The sequence below is a fragment of the Neoarius graeffei genome, chromosome 27 (genome assembly GCF_027579695.1).
Source record: "Neoarius graeffei isolate fNeoGra1 chromosome 27, fNeoGra1.pri, whole genome shotgun sequence".
NCBI classification, from domain to species: Eukaryota; Metazoa; Chordata; class Actinopteri; order Siluriformes; family Ariidae; genus Neoarius; species Neoarius graeffei.
This window is the reverse complement of record NC_083595.1, coordinates 40119952-40141720: the sequence shown is the minus strand read 5'-3', so window position 1 is coordinate 40141720 and position 21769 is coordinate 40119952. Positions and strand designations below refer to the sequence as shown.

The 21769-nt window shown below is 42.0% G+C and overlaps 1 protein-coding gene and 1 long non-coding RNA gene across 13 annotated transcripts in view; both read right to left on the bottom strand.

Annotated features, from left to right (window-relative positions):
* Positions 1-13518, bottom strand: part of LOC132874929 (uncharacterized) — a 32815-nt gene extending 19297 nt beyond the window's left edge. Inside the window, exons 1-2 of the long non-coding RNA XR_009651730.1 lie at positions 13247-13518; positions 12226-12555 (exon numbers count right to left, since the gene is read on the bottom strand). This is a non-coding gene — a long non-coding RNA (uncharacterized LOC132874929). The remainder of the gene's footprint in view (positions 1-12225; positions 12556-13246) is intronic.
* Positions 13519-14398: 880 nt separating this feature from the next.
* The window catches only part of tle3b (TLE family member 3, transcriptional corepressor b), a 61510-nt gene continuing 54139 nt past the window's right edge, over positions 14399-21769 (bottom strand). For all 12 annotated transcript variants that reach the window (XM_060911528.1, XM_060911529.1, XM_060911530.1 and 9 more), the window contains 4 exons: positions 18614-18761; positions 18131-18281; positions 17809-17885; positions 14399-15906 (listed from right to left, as the gene is read on the bottom strand). In XM_060911528.1, coding sequence (XP_060767511.1) covers positions 15799-15906; positions 17809-17885; positions 18131-18281; positions 18614-18761 — 484 coding nt within the window. In that variant the 3' untranslated portion in view covers positions 14399-15798. The remainder of the gene's footprint in view (positions 15907-17808; positions 17886-18130; positions 18282-18613; positions 18762-21769) is intronic.

Below are 21769 nucleotides of genomic sequence, written 5' to 3'. Positions count from 1 at the left end.
CACAGGTGACGCTATTGGACCGTCTTTTGCCACCGACACAGTATGCAGATACTGCAGTTTGCCTTCACGCGGCAGAATGTGTGTATGGCTAAGCATTGTTGTAGTTTTTCACCACTACTTTTTATACCAACAACTTTAATGTTATGTATCATTATTTGTGCAGCCAAAGAGCTCAAGAGTTTTAACTAAAACATCTCACGATTGTAACATTTTCAGAGTCGTCAATCAAGCGTACAGTGGAAATCAAGCATTCTGCAAGCGAAAGCTACAAACGGTCAAAACTGCATGCAAAATATTCATCTGTAAAGCTCCAAACCAAGACATAAAGCAGGGAATTATGTTAATGCTTTGCAAATGTCACATTAGAAACATGAACAAAATTTGTAGGTCACGTTCCAGGTTGACAAAATGATGATTCACAAAATTAATTAATTTTGCGTTAAATTTGCATACAATTACTTTGGATAGGACATTAATTCCATGTGTGGTGTGAACAGCTGCTGAAACGGCTGTGTCAGTGTGCTAATGTTGCTACGTGTGATTTCTATGTTTAATAGTCCTCATTAGATTAGATATCCACTGAATGTGGAAAAAAAATATTCTCATTTAACTAGCACAACATATGTTGGACAGTTCAATACTGGATTCATTTAATGCACATTACTGCGGAAACCACAGCCACATTCTAATAACCTCATCTTCCTCGAGTAGACTGCTTCGTTATAACAAGAAACCTACATTTCATTATGTGCAGGTGAGGATGTCAGAGGACGACACGTGTGCATATGTCTTTAGGGCTCTTACATTATGCAAACACACACATATATATCACCTCAATATAGGAAGTCATGGTCTGTTTTATCTCCTATCACTTAAGTGTCATTCCATATGTGATATGACTGCATATGTAATGTAATTTATGTGCAAATAAAATACTTTCCCTTCCCTCGAGACATCAGCGGAACATTACATATACATATATATTTATATAAAATACATCACACAGGATTTGACACCTCGAATATTTAATATCTCTCTCATCTCATTATCTCTAGCCGCTTTATCCTGTTCTACAGGGTCGCAGGCAAGCTGGAGCCTATCCCAGCTGACTACGGGCGAAAGGCGGGGTACACCCTGGACAAGTCGCCAGGTCATCACAGGGCTGACACATAGACACAGACAACCATTCACACTCACATTCACACCTACGGTCAATTTAGAGTCACCAGTTAACCTAACCTGCATGTCTTTGGACTGTGGGGGAAACCGGAGCACCCGGAGGAAACCCACGCGGACACGGGGAGAACATGCAAACTCTGCACAGAAAGGCCCTCGCCGGCCACGGGGCTCGAACCCTGACCTTCTTGCTGTGAGGCAACAGTGCTAACCACTACACCACCGTGCCGCCCGAATATTTAATATGTAAATATTAAATGGAGGTAAACGTAGGTAGATCCACAGCGTTCTAGATACTCTGGGCAGCACAGCCGCCTTGATTTCCATTCTACCTCCCTTCTTTCTTTTTATAATTCTTGTCCTGTATGTGCATGATGATGTTCACAGAAGCTAACACTTTGAACCGTCCATTCAGATGGAAGATTCCTAAGCAACCTCGTCTCTCAGCGCACGAATAAAGAGAGAGGGACAAGAGGCACCCATTTCATCCCTCTCTCTAAGCCGACGCTAATTTGGGGCCTGAGTGGAGAGGGCACTTGTGTCCAGGCCTGATGAAAGCTCTTTTAGTGAAAAAAAAAAGACAGGAGCACTGGATTTTTATCAAAATGCTGCCTGCTCTCACAAGCACGGCTCGTCAGTATGCATGTGTGTGTGTGTGTTCGGCCACTCAGCACCAAAGCCCTTTAATCTCCACCTTCTAGCACTCTTTTGTTAAGAGTGGAACTAGAGAAAAAGCCCAGTCATTGCCGCGCTGTCCAAAAATGCTACTTCAGAGAGTGAAAAGAATGAAAGTGAAATTATAGAGGGAGGGAGAGAGGGAGAGTGATGGAGGACAGGAAGGGAAATGAAGGTGCATCAGCATGAGAATGATTGAGTGAAAAAGAGAAAGAAAGAAACAGACTGACAAAGATGGATGGATGGACGGACGGATAGAAACATATAACATCTCATCTCATCTCATTATCTCTAGCCGCTTTATCCTGTTCTACAGGGTCGCAGGCAAGCTGGAGCCTATCCCAGCTGACTACGGGTGAAAGGCGGGGTACACCCTGGACAAGTCGCCAGGTCATCACAGGGCTGACACATAGACACAGACAACCATTCACACTCACATTCACACCTACGGTCAATTTAGAGTCACCAGTTAACCTAACCTGCATGTCTTTGGACTGTGGGGGAAACCGGAGCACCCGGAGGAAACCCACGCGGACACGGGGAGAACATGCAAACTCTGCACAGAAAGGCCCTCGCCGGCCACGGGGCTCGAACTCGGACCTTCTTGCTGTGAGGCGACAGTGCTAACCTCTACACCACCGTGCCGCCAATATATAACATAGTATTATTAATTTTAAAATATTCTGTCAAATAATGACCCAAATATTCTAGAAAGGTCAAAAAACCTCAATATTTAATTTAATTATTTAATAAAATGAAATAAACTGGGGGAAAAAACAGACAAAAGGCTCTTCGGTAGGACATTACCCCACTAAATACAAATGAGCTTCAAATGCAACACGTATAGACCCCTTCGCATGTTTGTAAACAAACCGACCATTGCCAGGATGCTTGCGCAGCCTGGACTCAGAAACAATGGCGCTGCCCATAGACCGGCATTATGAGCTGTCAGATTATGCCAAACAATTGTCGTTACAAGATCGAGAATGCTACATAAATAAGTTAACTCTAACAAGTGGACATCGCCTACCGGATCCGTATTTAATTAAAGAGTGGACGGACGATGTTAGTAAGTTCCCTGGTATACAATGGCCAGATATATGCTCGTACCTTATTGACAAGACTTCAGTGTACACCCACGAAAAACTTCGTGCCTACAAGTCTTTAGACGCATATGATTATGTTATGTGCGGGCATGTACAGAACGTGTTTTACACTGAAATTGATGAAAACTTCTGGGCTCTGAAGTCAAAAATCTTACCAAGTCAGCATCAAGGTCAGAAGGTTGCTATGTATGAAGCCTGGGTGGTATACAACAAGCTGGAAGGCTACGTTTTGACAGCCAACTGCATATGTATGGCAGGGTAAGTAATCTCCTACAAACAAAATTGCATGCAAAGCTAAGTTAACATGCTAAACAATATTCATTACATTGTGTAACTATGACCCAGCTAATCAGACAAACGTTACCGAAGTATTTTGCTACATCAATAAACGAAGACTAGAAAGAATAAAAAAGAAAGATTTAATAAATAGCCTGATCTTACCTGTGATGAAGTGGGCGCTGCAAACCCACGCATTTTTGATGGTGCTTTCATCCCAGTCTACACGTTTGATGGCTTGTAGCCATTTTGGAATGGGTGAGATCCTGCTGGAATTCTGTACATTTTAATCCCATCACTGCTACGATTCTGACAGCCGACAACACAACAACTAGGCATTTCTTCCAAATATTTCTTCTCGTCTGTACCGTCGCTGAGTCTTTTTTCGGTCCAGGCTGCGCGCGCAATTTCCTCTTACGTATGAATGGCGTTTACTGCGAAGGGGTCTATAGTTAATCAACTTGTTCAAACAATAAACTTTTACAGCAAACTGCTGCACAAATAACAACAACAAAAAAGATCCACACGGAAATACAAACAAAGACAGAGGGGAAAATGCAGAGAAAAATGACAATGCATTTTTAAATGATTATTAAATTACATCTATATAGTAAGCGGCAAAGTTTTTGTTTGTTTGCTTGTTTGTTTTGAGCTAACGTCGCCATTTCTCGATGGATTTTCACCAAATTTGGCAAGTAGGTCTGGGGATGGCCTGGAATTTTGCAGATATAAACAAAATTCATGTATGGGCCCCAGGGAGGTCCCTGGGGGCACAACACCCACACACACCCTCCCTCAATGCTTTTCACGTTACATTTATCAACACAAACTCGCGACAGATTTTCACTAAACTTGGCACGTAGGTACAGGAGATAGCCACAATTTGGCAAAACCCAGAAATTCCATATTCAAATATGGATGGGTTCCCTGGGTGGTGGATGTTTGGATGAAGTAAGAAATATGTAGCAACAAAGCATCTTTCATTTCTTGGTGGATATCTTCTCTCCACCCTTCCCACTGACTATTGTATTACTTTAAACACAGCATATTTTATCAGAACCTGAAATGTAAAAATCTACAAAGTTAAAGTATTTTCCCAGGAGAAATGTATATAGCTTATATTTGTGTTGCTCTAATATACAATATAAAACTAGAATTGTTTGTTTTTAATATAGTGTACATCACATACTGAAACAATTACGTCCGGGCTTCACGTACCCATTAATCTGATGAACTTTAAGTTAACTTTTGATGCCAATAATTACATAATATTGGCTGGTGTTGAGTGGTCTATCAGATATATTCCATTCAGCTAGCATGATATTGAACGAGTCGAAGACGAGTAGCTGAATGGAATATATCTGATATACCACGAAAAAAAGCCAGCCAATATTATTATTATACATACACATTCCTTTCCGGTGTTCAACACATCTTTCTCTTTCAAAATTCTCTCAAAATCTTCTATATTTAATGAAGCAAACCTGGCGGCCATTGTTGTTTACAAATTGCCACAGTCACTCGCTAGCATGGAAGTTTTACGTCTCTGACATTTGACGTTATGTTGTCTTGACAACCATGCAATATCGTAAACCATATTCAACGCTCATTCTCCATTGGGTAGAGTGATGTAATACATATAGGAGAAGTGATGTGCTAACAATATTGCATGCTATCAAACCAAATGAATGAAACCCGCTAGAAGGGAATAGAACACACGTTTTTATTCCATCGAAAAACTGTCATGTATGGATAAAAATTAAGATTTATTGTACATTTTCAAATGAATGTAATTGTGGAATTGATAAAATATTTGTTGCAGCATTGATATACAGACTGGAGAATGAAAGTGTACTTGTGGAAAGTGAATCAGTCTCAGTACCAGAATTGAAAAAAAGAGCTTGTGGGATATGTGGGTATCGGTATGTGACGGTTCTCAGAAATTCAAACTCTTGGAATGAAATGAAAATGAAAGTCTGTTTCGAGAGTCAAGTCAAGTCACTTGTGTAACAAGACCGCAACCAAAAGATACCATGAGACAAATGTTCAAATATAGTCAAATCTATGATCACACACACGCACACACACACACACACACACACACACACACACACACACACACACACACACACACACACACAAGTAAGACTGGTAATGAAATTTCAGTTGAAATTAAATTGAAAGTAGTTGTTTGTAATCTTGAATCTGGAATTTAGAATCGGGTTTTAGGTGTGGATTTAGACTTTCATGCTTTTTAGAGAAGTGCTTCCATTTGGATCTTTTAGACATTTGTACAGTGTGCACTCAAGACTGATGTGAAGTACTTCAGGGTTAGAGAACTGCACATCTATAAATGAAAGGTCAGGTTTATTGAGGCCATATTAGAAGTCCATTGGCCTTGCAGTGAACTCGGTGGAGTTTTTCTATTGGTCTGAAGCACACTTATTTCTTTGCACATACTGAGAGAGAAGCAGAAAGTGTCCTACTGAAAGTGCATTAGCTCTCAGCGGGTCTATTCTTTATGAGGGAGACAAAGAGACACAGAGTCAGCAATGCAGGCACCCCAGCCTGAGTGCAAATGAGTTCAAGGACTACCTGTGACTTACTGAGGGAGCGATGAGACGGAGGGAAGGGATAGACACAGAGGGAGACTTGTAAAGAAGTGAGAAAGCTAGAGAAAGGAAAATAGCAGGGTGGAGAGATGCGGAGACAAATAGAAAGAAAGCAGATGGATAAACAGTGTGATGCAAAAGAACATTAGGCCTGTGAGCTGATAGTGTGAGATGACACCACAACACTCTCACATTAAAAAAATAAAAATAAAAATAATAATAATAAAATAATTAAAAAATAATAATAATCTCTCTCACACACACAAACAGAAATGGCTGCCATTGCAAGCAAGAAAATTGCTACCTCTTGACAACATGCTGCCAATGCAAGCTCCGCCCACACAATATCAAATTTGCACTCACTGACGCCAAGTCCAGACCCAAGATAGAAACCAGCTAGTGTACATTCATTCATTCATTCATTATTTTTCTTCTACTTTTCCTCATGGAGGTCACTGTGACAAAATGCTGAGAAGGTCAGTGTAGAATTCTCTGTCCCCAGCCACAAATTCCAGCTCCTTCTTGGGATTGTCAAATGCTCCCAAGCCAACTGTTAGATCTATGAAAAATTCAGCCAGGCACAAGAACCCCTTTGCTGGCTCTCAGTCAATGTGATTCTCTCCAGCAGAGCTGAACGGACCTCTGGGACAAGACGCATCTCTGGGACAGTAACTGCCCTGGTGGCCTACTGTATCCCACTGTTCCTACCTGTGCTACACCAAATTCAGTAATTAAGCCACAGAGTTCTACTCAGAGCCCCTGAAAGGCTAGCAAGACCCTCATTTCCACTGCTGCTCTTGCTAGTGTTGAGACACCCTGGGAACCCCCTCCTCAAACAGACTTGTTGCCTCAGATGAACTGGGATTATCTGCACTTGTGCATTTGACCCCTCAGACCTCAGGTATTCCAAAGCCAACTGTGAGATATAATCATCCCAGCAGATCCCAGGTCTGCCCCAGGGTCTCCGCCCAGTTGGACATGGCTGTTATTAGAAGAGTACTAGCTCTACTCCAAGGCTCAGGGGATTGCCAAGCTCCTCATCTATCACGGACAGCAATCCAGCCATCCTGCAGAGAGGTCAGCCCAGACCTTTCTATTCCCAGCAACAGATTCCAGCTCCTCCCAAACCACCTGTGAGATATAATCTTCAGCAGGTCCTAGGTCTGCCCTGGGATCTCTGTCCAGTGGCCTGATATAGCTCTAGCAACAGCTGACCGGGGGTCTTAGTACGCTGCCTGAACCACCTCAGGTGGTGACTCTACTCCTAAACTCTCCCAGATTGTTGAACTTAGCACCCTATTAGGCAGAGTAAGTCTAGAAATCCTTTGGAGGAACCTCATTTTTGCTGCCGATACTCACAACCTTGTTTATTCATTCATTTTCCTGGTGAGTTTGTCATGGCAACAAGTCAGGAAGATCAGCTCAGAATTCTCTATCCTCAGCTAGAGGTTCCAGGTCCTCCAAAAAGATCCCCAGACCTTCCCAATCTAACTGAGATATAATCTCTCCAGGAAGGTCTGGGTCTGCTTTGGGGTCTCTGTCCAATAGAATACTCAAGTCAAACCTGACTGGGGGCATTTTATAAGGTGCCCAAACCATTCCAACATTGTTTATTCATTAATTTTCCTGGTGAGTTTGTCATGGCAACAAGTCAAGAAGGTCAGCTCAGAATTCTCTATCCTCAGCTAGAGGTTCTAGGTCCTCCAGAAAGATCCCCAGACCTTCCCAATCTAACTGAGATATAATCTCTCCAGGAAGGTCTGGGTCTGTTTTGGGGTCTCTGTCCAATAGGATACTCAAGTTAAACCTGACTAGGGGTGTTTTGTAAAGTGCCCAAATGATTCCAACTGGCTTGTCTTGATTCAGAGCTCCTCACCTGATCACAGAGATTAGGTCCAGCTATCCTGCAGAGGTACTGGCAATCTTAATCTTTCAGCCACTGCCCAGTACATGTGTGTGTTAATGTGTCTGTGAGCTTTTGTCAGGAGGAAGAGGACAAGACAAAGTCTGAGTCAGCTAGTTCAGTGGTTATAAAACAGAGCTGAGCCAGAGGAATCTCTCTCTCTCTCTCTCTCTCTCTCTCTCTCTCTCTTATACACACACAGAGCTATGTCTCAACATTCCCTATCAGTCTTTTTAACAGCCTGACACCATGTTGGGATATATACTTATGACACAAACTCCCAGTGCATTCCCTCCATGTCTTTCTTCTCTCTCTTGAACGACAGTCATCACTTAAAACTTTGAAAGCCGCTCAATTATCTAATAACTCAAGATAAACGAGTTTGTCTGCTGATCAAAAGATCATATTCATATAATTTCAAATCTAAATATAAATGATGAATTGGCTTTGACCAGTTTTTCTGCCAATAATATTTACACCTTTGCTTTTAGAAAACAAAAATATTTTACCAAAATAATGAACATTTTAAAAATTATTATTATTCGCTCATCCGGCCAACAGTCGATGAGTTTATGCCATCATGTGTTGTCTGTTGTCCGGCATCTGTAGTCCGGCCGGCATCGTCCACATTTCATGGAAATCACTTCTTCTCTGTCAATTCTTCACTGATTTTTATTCTTTTTGGCAGGAAGGTAGGTCTGCCTGGGATGCATATAGCTTCTACTCAAACTTGCATAATTGCAGTTAATAATGAAGATAGGGAGTAATTAAGCCCTAACGACAGTTTCCACAGAAATCGCTTCTTATCCCTCAATTCTTCACCGATTTTGATCCTTTCTGGCACAAAGGTAGGGGTACCTAGGGTGCATACCGGTATAACTTCTACCTAGATTTGCTTAATTATAATTATTAAAGAATTTATGGACTAATTAAGCCTTCATGAGCAGTTCAACAAAAATCGCTTTTTCTCAGTCAATTCCTTGCCGTTTTGGATTCTTTCTGGCAAATAGGTCGGTATGCCTAGGGTGTATACGGCTTCTATATATAGCTTGTATATAGTGTACATAGCTTGCAACATTTATTGCGCAAGGTGGCCCACTTTAGATCGTTCCTTCTGGACTAGACGGCGCCGGAGTGAGCTGTCATTGACGGTCTCATTATTTAGGTTACTCTCTAACCTTGCGCTGGCATCTACCTACAAAAATAATCTCGGGTAAGTAGCCAGCGATAAATGCAGTCAGTATGCCTCAACATCTCATACCTTGCTGGCTAAGTGAACTTTTCTTACAGCACAATTTGATGAAGCTGAACAGCAACATGCCATTGTGAAAAAGACAAGCCTAATCAATTCCTGTAATCAGGCAAGCTGTCAAAATGTCTGAAGTAACCATCAGTTATTTCCTGATTTGAACAGAGATCAGTCAAGTGAAAAGATAACCACGAGGCTTGTGTTTAAATGCCAGGAGGGACTTTTACCTCAGGTGATGAGACCGAGCCTGATTTGGATAATGCTAATCATCAAATCAAGAACCCATTTCTCATTGTAAACCATTTTAAAATTGTCAATCTTTAGTTCTGTTTGAGATACATGAAAATAGTATTTGAGCTCAGGAAAGCCTGTAGTTTTCATACACAAGTTATGCCTTATATAAAATGTCAAAATTTAACCACATGAAGGTTTCCCAATCTGCAACATGCAAATATGCAAACCTGCAGCAATAGTTACTTACCATTATAAACCCATTCACTTGGACAGTGTGCAGAATTTAATCGTTAAAGGATTTACTATGTAAATTACAAAAACATTCAAATGATATGTTTACTTCATGACTATACGTTCCATGCATAGTCATGAAGTAAACATATCATTTGTTACCATGCGTGTTATGCAGCTGTGCATAACACCCTGCCTCTCGGGATCGACGGTGCAGTGTTGCGAGTTTACCAGTGAGGTTACTACTTGTAGATCTGTTTTTATTTTTTTTTAAAGCGCTGTTCCTGAAACTTTCAACACTGTCTTATGGTTATATGACAACTAACAGTGAATGTTCACCAAAGGCTGCTTTTAGGAGTTGTATTTTGTAACCACAAACTAACATTCAGAGACCGTTCTTGTCACTTTTTCTTACAGAACATTATCAAAGTTCACCAAAGGTTGCTTTTAGGTTTGTACAGTGGTGCTTGAAAGTTTGTGAACCCTTTAAAATTTTCTATATTTCTGCATAAATATGACCTAAAACGTCATCAGATTTTCACACAAGTCCTAAAAGTAGATAAAGAGAACCCAGTTAAACAAATGAGACAAAAATATTATACTTGTTCATTTATTTATTGAGGAAAATGATCCAATATTACATATCTGTGAGTGGCAAAAGTATGTGAACCTCTAGGATTAGCAGTTAATTTGAAGGTGAAATTAGAGTCAGGTGTTTTCAATCAATGGGGTGACAATCAGGTGTGAGTGGGCACCCTGTTTTATTTAAAGAACAGGGATCTATCAAAGTCTGATCTTCACAACACATTTGTGGAAGTGTATCATGGCACGAACGAAGATTTCTGAGGACCTCAGAAAAAGCGTTATTGATGCTCATCAGGCTGGAAAAGGTTACAAAACCATCTCTAAAGAGTTTGGACTCCACCAATCCACAGTCAGACAGATTGTGTACAAATGGAGGAAATTCAAGACCATTGTTACCCTCCCCAGGAGTGGTCGACCAACAAACATCACTCCAAGAGCAAGGTGTGTAATAGTCGGCGAGGTCACAAAGGACCCCAGGGTAACTTCTAAGCAACTGAAGGCCTCTCTCACATTGGCTAATGTTAATGTTCATGAGTCCACCATCAGGAGAACACTGAACAACAATGGTGTGCATGGCAGGGTTGCAAGGAGAAAGCCAAAAAGAACATTGCTGCTCATCTGCAGTTTGCTAAAGATCACATGGACAAGCCAGAAGGCTACTGGAAAAATGTTTTGTGGACGGATGAGACCAAAATAGAACTTTTTGGTTCAAATGAGAAGCGTTATGTTTGGAGAAAGGAAAACACTGCATTCCAGCATAAGAACCTTATCCCATCTGTGAAACATGGTGGTGGTAGTATCATGGTTTGGGCCTGTTTTGCTGCATCTGGGCCAGAACGGCTTGCCATCATTGATGGAACAATGAATTCTGAATTATACCAGTGAATTCTAAAGGAAAATGTCAGGACATCTGTCCATGAACTGAATCTCAAGAGAAGGTGGGTCATGCAGCAAGACAACGACCCTAAGCACACAAGTCGTTCTACCAAAGAATGGTTAAAGAAGAATAAAGTTAATGTTTTGGAATGGCCAAGTCAAAGTCCTGACCTTAAGCCAATCAAAATGTTGTGGAAGGACCTGAAGCAAGCAGTTCATGTGAAGAAACCCACCAACATCCCAGAGTTGAAGCTGTTCTGTAAGGAGGAATGGGCTAAAATTCCTCCAAGCCGGTGTGCAGGACTGATCAACAGTTACCGGAAACGTTTAGTTGCGGTTATTGCTACACAAGGGGGTCACACCAGATACTGAAAGCAAAAGTTCATATACTTTTGCCACTCACAGATATGTAATATTGGATCATTTTCCTCAATAAATAAATGACCAAGTATAATATTTTTGTCTCATTTGTTTAACTGGGTTCTCTTTATCTACTTTTAGGACTTGTGTGAAAATCTGATGATGTTTTAGGTCATATTTATGCAGAAATATATAGAAAATTCTAAAGGGTTCACAAACTTTCAATCACCACTGTATGTTTTGGGGAACTATATAAGATGGATTGGAAATGTCCCCAGAATGTTCTGGGAATCAGCGAGCTCAATGCCCAAACACATCCATGTTCTTTTTAGTGCTCAGCGCTGTGTTTCCAGTTCTTTCACTGCACTCACAATGGCTGTATTTCATAATCAATCAATCAGTGTCTGCAAGAGTTCATCAGATATGTAAAAATACTTGCAAGCTGAAGAAAGGCTTCAAACTGTATGCTTGATCAAACATACCAAGCTTCATACTAGTATGAAGGCAAGAAAATACCAATTTCATACATAACTTGTATAAATAGCTGATAGAAACAGGGGGATACCTGAAGGACGTGTCGTTGTGTTATTGTACTGGTAAACACAGTTGGAAACGCGAGTTTCACTATTTTAAAACGGAAATGAATCACAGCACTGAATGCAAGTAAGTCACAATGTCTACAAGAAATGCCTAAAACAGTGACATGCCAATGCACAGGAAGAAAACAAGTTTAAAGTAAACAGTATACCTCTAATGTTTGACCAACATATTTATTTAAAGACTTAATTCAACACATTATTCCAAGCCAGTTTGTTACCCAGTTTAGCAGAACTTTTCGTTTTATTCTGCTGGACAATTTGTGTCAGAATTTGCTATAAACACACAGCATAACATTACCGACCTGCCACTTAATCCTAACCAAAATAAGTTATAACATGGTACCTGTCTAGGAGATCGCGAGCTGGCCTAGTGGTTAGCTTGTCCTCCTCTTGATCAGGAGATTGTGAGTTCTTCTCATGGTTGGGTCATACCAAAGACCATCATAAAAATGGTACCTACTGCAATACAGATGTGAGTGGGAAGTCAAACTCTCGCAGTTACCAGATGACTGGTCACCCACTGTAATCCTAGCTGTATAGGCGAGAGGCTGAGGACTATGGAGATCGGCACCGCCCAATGCGCTTTAAGGGCCTGGTTAGTACTGGGATGAGAGACTGCCTGGGAAAACCAGGGCATGGTGTGGGAACGACTTTTTAGACCTGTCCAGGAGACCTATCTTAGAAAAACAGCAGCAACAACAAAAAAAGGTGTTTTTGCAACAATTTACATGATGTACACTACCGTTCAAAAGTTAGGGGTCACTTTGAAATGTCCTTATTTTTGAAAGAAAAGCACTGTTCTTTTCAATGAAGATCACTTTAAACTAATCAGAAATCCACTCTATACATTGCTAATGTGGTAAATGACTATTCTAGCTGCAAATGTGTGGTTTTTGGTGCAATATCTCCATAGGTGTATAGAGGCCCATTTCCAGCAACTCTCACTCCAGTGTTCTAATGGTACAATGTGTTTGCTCATTGCCTCAGAAGGCTAATGGATGATTAGAAAACCCTTGTACAATCATGTTAGCACAGCTGAAAACAGTTTAGCTCTTTAGAGAAGCTATAAAACTGACCTTCCTTTGAGCAGATTGAGTTTCTGGAGCATCACATTTGTGGGGTCGATTAAATGCTCAAAATGGCCAGAAAAATGTCTTGACTATATTTTCTATTCATTTTACAACTTATGGTGGTAAATAAAAGTGTGACTTTTCATGGAAAACACAAAATTGTCTGGGTGACCCCAAACTTTTGAACGGTAGTGTAAATGTAACAAAGAGTAATGTTCTATAAGAAAATAAAGGTTTTGCTGTTTATATTTTGTTTACTGTTTGTTCATGCAATAAAATGAAACACACACTCACCGGCCACTTTAGTAGGAACTTGTTCTTGAATCTAAGGTTCCTGTTCTTGGCTGGCAGGAGTGGAACCCAGTATGATCTTCTGTTCTGCTGTTGTATGCCGAGATGCTTTTCTGCTCACCACGGTTGTAAAGAGTGATTATATGAGTTACTATATCCTTCCTGGTAGCTCAAACCAATCTGTCCATTTTCTCTGACCTCTCTTATCAACAAAGCGTTTGTTTTCACCCACAGAACTGTCACTCACTCACTCATATTTTTTTACCCCCTCGCACCATTCTGTGTAAACTCGAGAGACTGCTGTGTGTGAAAACCCCAGGAGATCAGCAGTTTCTGAAATACTCAAACCAGTCTATCTGGATCAAACCAACACCCTTACCACAGTGAAAGAGAGTCACACTTTGAGATCACAATGTTTCCCATTCTGATGTTTGAAGTGAACATGAATTAGCTGAAGCTCTTGATTTGTATCTACATGATTTGATGCATTGTGCTGCTCTCAAGGGATTGGCTGATTAAAGAACTGCATAAAACAACAGGTGGATGGGTGTTTCTAATAAAGTGGCCGATGAGTGTAACTAGGGTCTTAAACATTTTTTCCACTGGTTGCGTCTAAATAGTGGGCTGTCAATAAAACTCATGTACTAGGAAAATAAATTAATTAAATGGTTTAACGAAAGAAAAACATACAAAATGATAATGTGGCTAATGAGAAGTAACAACTCACAGCTTTCCAGCATAACACACTCCGTGTTATTAGTCAGAAAATTAGGCTTTGCTTGTTTTATTTACTGATGCGACCCATTTAACTGCTCAATCATTTATTTCCCACATGATTTATCTTTCCAGTGCTTATTTTCAACTACAAGTCTGATTAGCCTCCAATTTCGTCTCCTTTCAGCTGCTTAGGCAGTTTAAACAATCTCACAGTCGTTATTTGTTTGCTGCGATTAGATTTCATGTCCTCAAAACCTTACAGCAAATAAACATTTCTGTGGTAAAATTGAGATATTGGTGTTTTGTTACGACATTCTGGTGCATTCATTCATTTTTAATGCACGCAGAAGAAAAATCAGAGAGTTTAATAGTTAACAAAAGGAAATCATCTACAAGTTATTCATCCAAAAACCAAAGCTGTTCACGATGAGTCGCGAGTGGATTTTTATTTTTAAAAGTTTATTGAATTGGTAACAGTGTTGAAACAGATTGCTACACAATTTGGGGTGAAGTAAGGAGCACTGCACAAAAAACAACAAAAACAAAACAAAACAGGAGGATCTGGACCCAATGCTGCTTCTACAGTAGTGCAAATACACATCAGTCTGAATGGCTTGGATTACATTTCAAAAGTTCCTCTCTTGCTTAAACATACTCCCACACAAAGCAGCATGCTTCAGCCCATCATTGCAGTCAAGAGCAGGTTGTGAAAACACTCGTGATCTTGTGCTCTTCACACAGGAACCCGCTCAAATCAGAGAGCAGCGACAATGTTTCTTCATCGTGTGTATATTTAAAAAAAAAAAAGAAAGAAAGAAAAAAGGTGAGTGACCGACTAACAGCCAAGACCTTACCTGCCTCAGCCCCGCCCACCCACTTCCAGTGAGATCAATGAGACATCAAATGAGGCCAAAGGAATAGACAAATCAGTACAGTTAGTTAACTGTCCAAGTTTAATATTGGTTTTAATTTACAAACATCTTCCCACGTTCCTCTGGGTGTTCTCCAGACTTGGCTGAGTCTAACGCTATTTGGCATTGCCCCTGAAACTACCATCTACAATGTCCAAAATGCATCATCCATGGCCACTGCGGTATACCTTTAACGTCCAAACCAAACCAGCCAAGCTTTTAAAAGGTCCTTGTTCAACATCTCAACATCATGTCCACCCAGAAGTGGACCATTAATTGGCAACCCAGAGAGTCTGCTTACAAAAATCGAAACAAAAAGACAAATCCACCTTTAAAAAAAGTAGGTCCTAATCTACGGTTTGTTTATCAAGCATCAAGGACATGAGGACAAAGAAAACCCATCACAAGTATACCAGGACAAGGAAATATATATATATAATCATATATATTTATAAAATGTTTTTATTACTCCATATATACACTTTTCACAAGTCGTCCAGGGAGCAGGAGGCTAAAAATGAAGCACTGCTTCATGTTGCATCACAGATCAGTTGCTTTTCTTTAAAACAAAGCAGAGAATCGAGGACTAATGACTGAAGGAATAGGCACACACACCCGGAGAATCTCATGACCAGACCGAATGTTAAAGGCAAGACAATATGTACTTCTTTAGTGCCGTCCGTGAGCGGTCCTCAGATTTGTTGAGCAGTCTCTCCAAAAGATCCTGTAGCAGACGAGTCCAGTATCACAAAAAAAAAAAAGATCAAAAAACATCACATTAATTCCCAGTTGAAATATAACCTCAGCATTGTTCCATATCTTGGAGGTCTTTGGAGGAAGGGGAAGGGATCACTCAGTGTCCACTGTTAACAAGCCCGAGAAAAGCTCTGGTCACAGGTCCTTGGATTTAGTGGATCGCTCCTAAAGCTAGTAAATGACTTCATACACTGTGGCCTTCTTGTCACCAGATCCTGTCACAATGTACTTGTCATCAGCAGAGATGTCACAGCTCAGGACAGATGAGGACTCCTTTGACTGTTAAAGAAATGGAAATGAAACATGACCACCATGATCAGGAAACTAAATCAGCCCACACTGCCTTAACCAGAGCTCATTTCGGGGTTTAATTATTATATTAAGCAAGGAATAAATCACGACCGGGCATGATGTTAAAGGAAAATAATTAATGGCCGGACCGGGTGTTGAGATTATTATCCAATAACACCATGCCCCAAAGACTTCTATTCCTCTTATACTACAGCAATTTGCCAACAATTACAATTTTTAGTCATTAAAAGATCATCATGTACAGTACTTTTTATCCAGTTATAGTTACATTTAATGTTTAACATCTGCGCAACCAGTTAGTCCCTAGTATCGTTTATATTATAACTGGTGAGGAAATGACAAAAGTAATTTCCTCACCAGTCTCTTTTTTTCTCTCTTGAAGTTAGTAAGACAAAATAAAAGTAGCTGACAGTGGAGAGTGTTTACAAAAATGCAAAATAAAGGTCTCACAGAAAACCCAATCATGGATGTAATGAATATTTACATAACTATATGATGTACAAGTCCCTGTGAATTCACTGTTAATAATAATAATAATAATAATAATAATAATAATAATAATCGTGCATTCCAAAAAATGATCAATGCCCTTACACACAGACACACACAATTTTATATATTTTAAATATGCACACACACACTATATATATATATATATATATATATATATATATATATATATATATATATATATATATATAAAACACATACACACAAATATATTAATATAAATTATATATAATTCTATCCACATTCACTAGATATGAGCAATCATGTGCTCTGATTGGCTACTCTACTAGGATATCAGCTCATATACCATGAGTAGAGAAAAACAAAATGGCAGCGCGTGTTGCTGAACCAACTGAGGACAAAATAAAAAACTCTACTTGAAAACAAACCCCCCCAAAAAAGCAACAAAATATGGAATAAAAGTATCTTTTTATTTTTCAATAATTATTATAGCATTTTTCACAAACTGCTCCTGTCATTTTGCCGGTTTGTTTACATTCTAAGCAGAAATTATTTTGTCAGATGTTTTGTATAAAGTTTTTATTTATCGAATTTGCAAAAAATAAAAATGCTCCGTTTCTCAAAATCCAGTGAATGTGGATAGAATAAAACCGTTATTCCACTCAATCTCGTCATACGTTGCTTATAGCCAACTCGGCACTACATGCCTCATTAGCTATCAGCTCATGTATGACGAGATTTTGTGAAATAACTTAAATATATTTTATATAACACATAAAATCAACTAAGAAAAATATCATGAAAATGGAAAAATATATTAATTAAAAAAAAATATATATATATATATATATATTTTTTTTTTCACAATATACATGCACAACGTTTAAATCAAAAAGAAAAATCTTAAGTTGTCTTTTGAAGCCTTCTATATCTTTTTATCTCTTTGAGATCTATAACGGTTACTATAGAAACAATAATTAATTAATGAGAGCACTGATAAAAATCTGATTTGTTGGCAATACTATCAGAGCTGCTGTTAATCAAATCCTACTGACCAATGAAATTTGAGAATTCTACAGTGCTATGTTATAAACAACAATAATGCTATAAATAACAACAAATCTCTTTTGCTTCTCAAATATACAAGCTTCTGTTCTGGTCATTACTAAAAACTGAAGTGTTTCAAATGTGTCAAACTCTGACAACGGCTAAGATAAGATTCAACCTCCTGCTTCTCACACATCACATTCCCACCTCCACTCTTCCCAGTCAGCATGTTAAAAGCTTCGAAATTCCCATCCCGGCTTTATGGCTTATCCTAAAGAACACGTCAGTCTCAGTCCCATTGGGACCACACTGCAATGCGAATGAGAGCGAGTTGGTTATTGAGTCACATACCTGGAAAATGCTGGCGCCGTACGGCGTCCTCCAGGCATTCAGCAGATTATCCTTCCCCGTGCTCACAAACCATTTACCTTCAGAGCGGAAACATCAAGAGTTAATGCGAGGAGAGAGAACACACTTGTGCACTCTCACTGCACTGAAAGGAAACACTCAGATGGCCAAGGACAGAAGCAAGGTGATGGAGGCATTTCCATTCAAAGCACCGACTTCTGTTTTGTGTGCGAATAGCTTACCAGAGCAGCTTTGTGCATGCAAAAAAGGCAATCAATGGAAAACCAAAAAAAAAGCTGCAAAAAGATATAATCTGATGCCTTACCGCAGTAGGCGAATTTGAGGGAGAGCACGCAGCTCTCATGCAGGTGTAGCTGGTATTTGTCTGGTTTGGTGTGGTGGAGAACCTCCACGTTGCTGCTCTCCATCCCTACAGCCAACCACTCGCCAGTCGGACAGTAACCCAGAGAGAAGATCTGCAAAAGTAAGGTCACAAGTGGTTGTTCTCACACATCATACGCTCACTCTCACTTTTCTGGCCACAAGCTTCAGAATCATCTGAGAATCTTCTGAGATGAGCAATATCTAAGGCTGGTCATCAAATTACTATGAAGATTATGAAACTGAATATAAAAGAAAGCAGTTCTTGGACAAGTTGCTGAAACGGCTCTCTAGAAGTCTGGCTTTGCTAGTTACATATTGTTGAACCTACAGAGCATGGTGTGCACTCAATATCATCATGATCAAATAACTAACTTTTTCTGTCCTGTCATGGTTACATGTGTAACTAGGTATTTATGCGTCCTACCTGTGAGGTGAAGTCATGCTGCTGGAGCTGTCGTCCCTCTCTCAGGTCCCAGGAGCGGACGGTGTTGTCCAGGCCACCTGTCCACAGCTTGGTGCCGTCGTGAGAGATGTCTATACAGCTCGCGCCATCTGTGTGACCCTGGAACTGCCTGTAGAACCAGCAGCAGGACAAAATTATTTCTCACTTTGTCAGCACTTTCTAAACTGAGTACTAGTGAGATATGTATATCTCATCTCATTATCTGTAGCTGCTTTATCCTGTTCTACAGGGTCGCAGGCAAGCTGGAGCCTATCCCAGCTGACTACGGGCGAAAGGCGGGGTACACCCTGGACAAGTCGCCAGGTCATCACAGGGCTGACACATAGACACAGACAACCATTCACACTCACATTCACACCTACGGTCAATTTAGAGTCACCAGTTAACCTAACCTGCATGTCTTTGGACTGTGGGGGAAACCGGAGCACCCGGAGGAAACCCACGCGGACACGGGGAGAACATGCAAACTCTACAGAGAAAGGCCCTCGCCGGCCACAGGGCTCGAACCTGGACCTTCTTGCTGTGAGGCGACAGCGCTAACCACTACACCACCGTGCCGCCCCGAGATATGTATATCTCCAGTTAAAAGTTTGGACACTCCTACTCTACTCTTTCATAGGTTTTTCTGTATTTTCTATTTTCTGCATTGTAGGACAATAGTCAAGACATCAAAACTATGAAATAACATACGGAACATATTTAGAATTATATGGTTAAAAAAAAAATTATATATCTCGTCTCGTCTTCATCCGCTTATCCGGGGCCGGGTCGCGGGGCCGGGTCTGAGCATGGAAGCCCAAACTTCGCTCTCCCCAGACACCTCGGCTAGCTCCTCGGGAAGAACACCGAGGCATTCCCAGGCCAGCCGAGAGACATAGTCCCTCCAGCGTGTCCTGGGTCTTCCCCGGGGCCTCCTCCCGGGAGGACATGCCTGGAACACCTCCCCAGGAAGGCGTCCAGGAGGCATCCGAAAAAGATGCCCGAGCCACTTCAGCTGATTCCTCTCGATGTGGAGGAGTAGCAGTTCTACTCCCAGCTCTTCCCGAGTGACTGTGCTTCTCACCCTATCTCTAAGGGAGCACCCAGCCACCCTGCGAAGGAAACTCATTTCGGCCGCTTGTATCCACGATCTTGTTCTTTCGGTCATTACCCAAAGCTCATGACCATGGGTGAGAGTCGGAACATAGATCGACTGGTAAATCGAGAGCTTCGCCTTTTGGCTCACCTCCTTCTTCACCACAACGGACCGGTAAAGCGACCGCATCACTGCGAAGGCTGCACCGATCCGCCTGTCGCTCTCACGCTCCATCCTTCCCTCACTCGTGAACAAGATCCCGAGATACTTAAACTCCTCCACTTGAGGCAGGACTTCTCCACCAACCTGGAGAGGGCAAGCCACCCTTTTCCGGTCAAGAACCATGGCCTCGGGCTTGGAGGTGCTGATTCTCATCCCAGCTGCTTCACACTCGACTGCAAACTGCCCCAGTGCATGCTGAAGGTCCTGGTTTGAAGATGCCAACAGGACAACATCATCCGCAAAAAGCAGAGATGAAATCCTGTGGTTCCCAAACAGGATTCCTTCCGGTCCATGGCTGTGCCTAGAAATTCTGTCCATAAAGATTATGAACAGAACCGGTGACAAAGGGCAGCCCTGCCGGAGTCCAACATGCACTGGGAACAGGTCTGACTTACTGCCAGTAGTGCGAACCAGACTCCTGCTCCGTTCGTACAGGGACTGGACAGCCCTTAGCAAAGAGCCCCGAACCCCATACTCCCGAAGCACCCCCCACAGAATACCACGAGGGACACGGTCGAATGCCTTCTCCAGATCCACAAGGCACATGTGGACTGGTTGGGCAAACTCCCATGAACCCTCGAGCACCCTATGAAGGGTATAGAGCTGGTCCAGTGTTCCACGACCAGGACGAAAACCGCATTGTTCGTCCTGGATCCGAGGTTCGACTATTGGCCAAGTTATCCTCTCCAGTATCCTGGAGTAAACCTTCCCAGGGAGGCTGAGAAGTGTGATTCCCCTATAATTGGAGCACACTCTCCGGTCCCCTTTCTTAAAAAGAGGGACCACCACCCCGGTCTGCCACTCCAGAGGCACTGTCCCCGACCACCACGCGATGTTGCAGAGGCGTGTCAGCCAAGACAGCCTCACAACATCCAGAGACTTGAGATACTCAGGGCGGATCTTGTCCACCCCCGGTGCCTTGCCACCGAGGAGCTTGCAAACCACCTCAGTGACTTCGGCTTGGGTAATGGACGAGTCCACCTCTGAGTCATCAGCCTCCGCTTCCTCAATGGAAGACGTGACGGTGGGATTGAGGAGATCCTCGAAGTATTCCTTCCACCGCCCGACAATGTCCCCAGTCGAGGTCAACAGCTCCCCACCTGCACTGTAAACAGTGTTGGCAGAGTACTGCTTCCCCCTCCTGAGGCGCCGGACGGTTTGCCAGAATTTCTTCAAGGCCGACCGATAGTCCTCCTCCATGGCCTCACCAAACTCCTTCCAGTTCTGAGTTTTTGCCTCCGCAACTGCCCGAGCTGCGGCATGCCTGGCCTGCCAATACCCATCAGCTGCCTCAGGAGTCCCGGAGGCCAACATGGCCTGATAGGACTCCTTCTTCAGCTTGACGGCCTCCCTTACTTCCGGTGTCCACCACCGGGTTCGGGGACTGCCGCCACGACAGGCACCGGAGACCTTGCGGCCACAGCTCCGAACAGCCGCATCTACAATGGAAGTAGAGAGCATGGTCCACTCAGACTCAATGTCCCCCGCCTCCCTCAGAAGCTGGGAGAAGCTCTCCCGGAGGTGGGAGTTAAAGACCTCCCCGACAGAGTGCTCAGCCAGACGTTCCCAGCAGACCCTCACCATACGTTTGGGCCTGCCAGGTCTGTCCGGCCTCCTCCTCCGCCAGCGGATCCAACTCACCACCAGGTGGTGATCAGTTGACAGCTCAGCCCCTTTCTTCACCAGAGTGTCCAAGACATATGGCCGGAGATCAGATGAAACGACAACAAAGTCGATCATCGACCTCCGACCTAAGGTGTCCTGGTGCCACGTGCACTTATGGACACCCCTATGCTCGAACATGGTGTTCGTTATGGACA